The 4,395-nt window shown below is 43.2% G+C and overlaps 1 protein-coding gene across 1 annotated transcript; it reads right to left on the reverse strand.

The window, feature by feature from the left end:
- Positions 1-662: 662 nt before the first annotated feature.
- On the reverse strand, positions 663-3,268 carry LOC122016091. The gene is made up of 3 exons (XM_042573278.1): positions 2,564-3,268; positions 1,869-2,216; positions 663-1,738 (listed from the first exon to the last, which is right to left on the reverse strand). The coding sequence occupies exons 1-3, from the start codon at positions 2,999-3,001 to the stop codon at positions 1,139-1,141; spliced, it is 1,386 nt and encodes a 461-aa protein (XP_042429212.1). The 5' UTR covers positions 3,002-3,268; the 3' UTR covers positions 663-1,138.
- Between the last annotated feature and the right edge of the window lie 1,127 nt (positions 3,269-4,395).

Raw genomic sequence — 4,395 nt, forward strand, 5'->3', positions numbered from 1 at the left:
AATCGACTTTTACCACATGATAATAAAAAAATAATTACATTGATCCCAAATATTCAAAAAAAGATAAATTACTTATAATCTGTATATCAAATTGAAAAAAAAAACAATTTTCAAAATATATATCCCTTGAGAATTGATCCGGCCAACACAGCTATCACGGTAATAAAAAATATTCATCCGTCCTAACACGTCCGCTGGTCCGTCACACCTCCACTGGTCCATCACGAGGCCTATCCGGCGGCCAACACAGCTATCATGATCTTCCTGCATGTTGCAACTACCACCATGAGTGCTACTATTTGTTTATTCTCACGCCTGTTTACAGCGTAATAGTCGAAACTTGGACAACATGTCCGGCATCATTTCTCTTTCCATGCATCTGTAGATGACTAAACTTCTGAAAATGCTACCTGGTTTATTCCATCCACCTCAGCAATTGTGTCATCTTGTAAAGTAACCAGAAATACAAGACACAATAGACAATAACTTTAATGATAGTTAAAGTTAGCAAAAGCTGGTCTCCATCAACTTCAACATGGATAGTAGGCTAGCAAATGTTCCAATGAAAAATCCACAGTTACATAAATTAGTCAAATGCAGCCCATCAACCACACATTAGAAGTTCAGAACCCCATGCCATGCCATGCACTGCACTCAATAAAAAAAAAAATGAAGCAAAGTTCTTGTTGCCACTGGAAAAATAGGCTTTTCACGGGAAGAAACAACAATTACAACAGCAATATTAATTAGCACCATCCTCTCCTTTCAGGAACGGAAGCATCACCCTATTACAACCAAAAAAAAAAAAATACAGAATCCCCAAAGCACATTCGGCATAACTGACAAACCAAAATAAAAAAACAGGTTTATCAACCTAAGACCCTACTATCCTTTGAAAGGATCCACCAAGCCCCACTGGTGGAGGATCGGATAATCAATACTCTGTGTATTAAAGAGCATTGAACAATGATGACCCACATTACGAAGGGCATCTCCATAAGTAAACTTAATCACCTAGAAATTAGCCTCTGCATACCTATATTAATTTCATGGTCAGTCAAGATGAAGGAACTACCAGTCCAGTCCGATATAGACAATTATGCTCGCTTCAAATCTTAAGCAGCAATAGCATTAAGTTTTAACCGTCAGCAGTATCATTGAATTTCCCCAATGCTGCAATCTTAGCCCGATGACCACCAACCATGATGCTCTTCCCCCTCTCCCTTTTAGGTAGCTCGCAAGCCTCACTAATCGACTCGCGTTTTATGTCTGCTGGAGGGATAAAACAGTCCATGGAAAGGCCAGCAACATTAAAAGCCACCTCTTCAATAGTCCAAGCCTCTTCCATCCTGGTCTTTGAATGGCTCATGACCACTTCACCAAACCGAAAGAGAGTCACAACTGAATGGCCAGAATGCGCAATCATCATGCCTTCGACAGGACGGTAGTCATCTAGGAAGGAGTTGATTGAGGTTTCCCAATAAACTGCATCCCCACCAGAACTTGGCTGAATCCGAGTCAGATGCGAGTCCTCGATATGGAGGAGAAGCCCAGTTTTCTGGCTAAAGTAGCCGAACAAGACATGCCTAATAACCTCAGCAGCCCCTTCGCTCCTGGACCTAAGTGTATCTGGATCTGCACAGAGCTTGAGGATGAAGCAATCCTCACCGTTGATCTTTTTCTCCCCGATACATCGAGTATTAGCAAACATGCTAGCTGTGGTCAGTGGATCAAGACCCTATATTTATACAAACATAAGATCATCTGAATTAAACATACTGAAAAGAGAATAAGTAACATACAACAGAAGCATTCCAACATGATACATGATGAAAAAGGTTAAACCTTCCCCCTTCGAGCAACTATACCTGAAGAGCTCTACGAAGGGGACGAATGGGACCCTTGGCAGCATGAGCACCTAGCCATGGTGTGTGCCGCCAAACTAGCTTGCCGTTACAACCCGCATGGACCTTATTGCCACCTACAGAGAGCTCAACATACCACATCTCAGGTACCATCTGCCAGAGAACAAATCCACCAGACTCAGCATCCCTTGTTGCGCCCCTGTTTTTTATGACCCTGGTTGCAGTCTCAAACTCGGTAGCCACCATCCGCACCTTCCCCATTGCATATGTATTCCTAATGGAACTGAGCAGCTTGAGACCTCCTGATGCAGCAATGTACTGCTGAAGGATGTACTGTGCTGAAGAGGTCTCCTGCCACAAGTAGTAAAAGAACAAATACTAGAAAGCCATGTTTAACAAGGAAGAAATCAATTGAAGATAAAATGAATTTATCAAATCCTGGAAGGAAATGCCTCGTATTTTTCTTCCCTATCGATTCCTAAAAATATGAATTTTATATTATTAACCAACGAATACAAAGTCAACATAACAAGCATTTCGCCAAAGAAAGTTACATTACCGTGATCAAAATAACCGCAGTAAATCCTATAAAAGATTATATTCTAGCAGCTAGATAATATTAAATGCTCACAACCAATATAAATCACGTCATTAAATAAAGTTAAATTATGTAGATCCGAGAAAGATGAAATCCTTACAATGGGAGTATCCTTAATGCTGAGGTGAGGAAGCGGGTCGGTGGAGCAAGCATGGATAGGGGCGAGGGGAGCCGCCATGACGCCGAGCAGCAACCGTAGATCCGGTCGTCGGAAGGAGGCAGCGGAGACTGAGACGGACGGCGCACGCGACAGCTGGTCCTTGACCCACTGTCCCCACCCACGCTCCTTCTTCGCATCCTCTCCCTCCCCGTGTTCCGGCCCCTCCATCAGCGGTGTCAGACTCCCGGATCTCGGCACCGCGAGTTCCCCCGCGATCCCGCGCCGCCTCCACCGCCGAGAGAACGACAGTAGCTCCGCCACCGGCGACGAGCTCCGCCGCGGGCTCTCCGACCTCGACCTCCCCCGCGACCGTGACGGAGACAGTCCCCTCGCAACCTCCTCCCTCAGCGCCGAAAAGAATCCCTGCTTCTTCTCCATCCTCGGTACTACTCGCCGCCTCTAAAAAAACCCTAACCAAAAACACAAAAAAAAAAACAAGGAAGACTTCGCTTAAAAAGGAAAACCTCCCCGGAGGCTAATGACAATTTGCTCTGGCGAACTGGAGCAACTCAGCGATCGAGCTCCAAATATCAATTTTTCCACAGGGTTTATAGCGTTTCGGAAAGGGAAAGAGGAGACGGAGCGGAGTGAGGAAGAGTGAGTCCAACCCTTCCGTCTTGTTCAATAAAAGAAGACGGGCCTGGAAAGCGATGGGAGAAATAATGGAAACCCCAAAAAAGCAAAAGCGGGGAGGGGGTTCAATGGTAAATAAAACACAACGCAACTTAAGCAAGGAAGCACTGAAACATGTAAAAATACATAAATACGAGGGCCGATGCAGAAGAATCACCCGCATTTGACGGCGTCGGTCACGTGAGCCGCGTTTCTACAACGACGGAAAAGCGCACCTCCGGTTCCGGAGATGCCCCCGATGGTCACGTGACAGTAGTTTTTTTTTTTCTCCTGCCAATTTAATTAAATAAGTATTTATTAATTAATGAATAATAATGTAATGCCTTTTCTATTCGGATGCGCCAAATGAGACAGTGACGTGTCATTTTGGAGGGTTCGAATGTTGGATCAAATCGGGGTCGGACTTGAAATTGTTAATCCGGCTCGTGTAGTATTCGGTGGATACGGCCCTTGCGGTTCGGGTGGAGTCGGTGGACCAGAGGAGTCGCCATCAAGTCCATACGTGCCATTCTTGAGGCCCCCAGCTCCAGGGACAATCTTAGTTGGCCATGCAGTTCACGTTGGGATGTCACGTCGAGTTTGTCCCGTTAAAGTAAATCACGTTTAATAGGTCCCTTGTTAGGTGATCCGGTAAAGTCAAATATCTTTAATATGACTTTTTTTTCTAATTAAGAAAATTAAATATAAGTATATATTAATTAGATTTCTAATTAAGGGATGCGAGTATTTAAAGATAGCTGAAAGTTTATAGAAATAACACCCTGTGGTCGTTCCTATTTTTGCACGTGACTAAAACATGGGATCCCGTCGCCGTTGTTTTCATGCTTAATTAGCGGAACCGATCGAGTCCTGTTCTTGGAGCTAGAATATTAGTAAATTGATCATACTTATTGGACAATTAATACAACACGTCGGTAGATTCTAAGTGAACAGTGTCTCGCACATCTAATAATATCATCACCGTCACTATTATTGTTACTCTAGATTCTCTACCTATAAAACATTTGAATATGTATACCTGCAACCTAGCTTATATTCAGTAAATGATTCTTGAATTGTTTGGATGTACTAGAATTGTTTACATAAATGATTCTTGAATTAATATATTCAGTAATATTATTACAGTTAGAATAATTAGT

This window comes from Zingiber officinale, chromosome 8B, assembly GCF_018446385.1.
Source record: "Zingiber officinale cultivar Zhangliang chromosome 8B, Zo_v1.1, whole genome shotgun sequence".
In the NCBI taxonomy this organism is placed as follows: domain Eukaryota; kingdom Viridiplantae; phylum Streptophyta; class Magnoliopsida; order Zingiberales; family Zingiberaceae; genus Zingiber; species Zingiber officinale.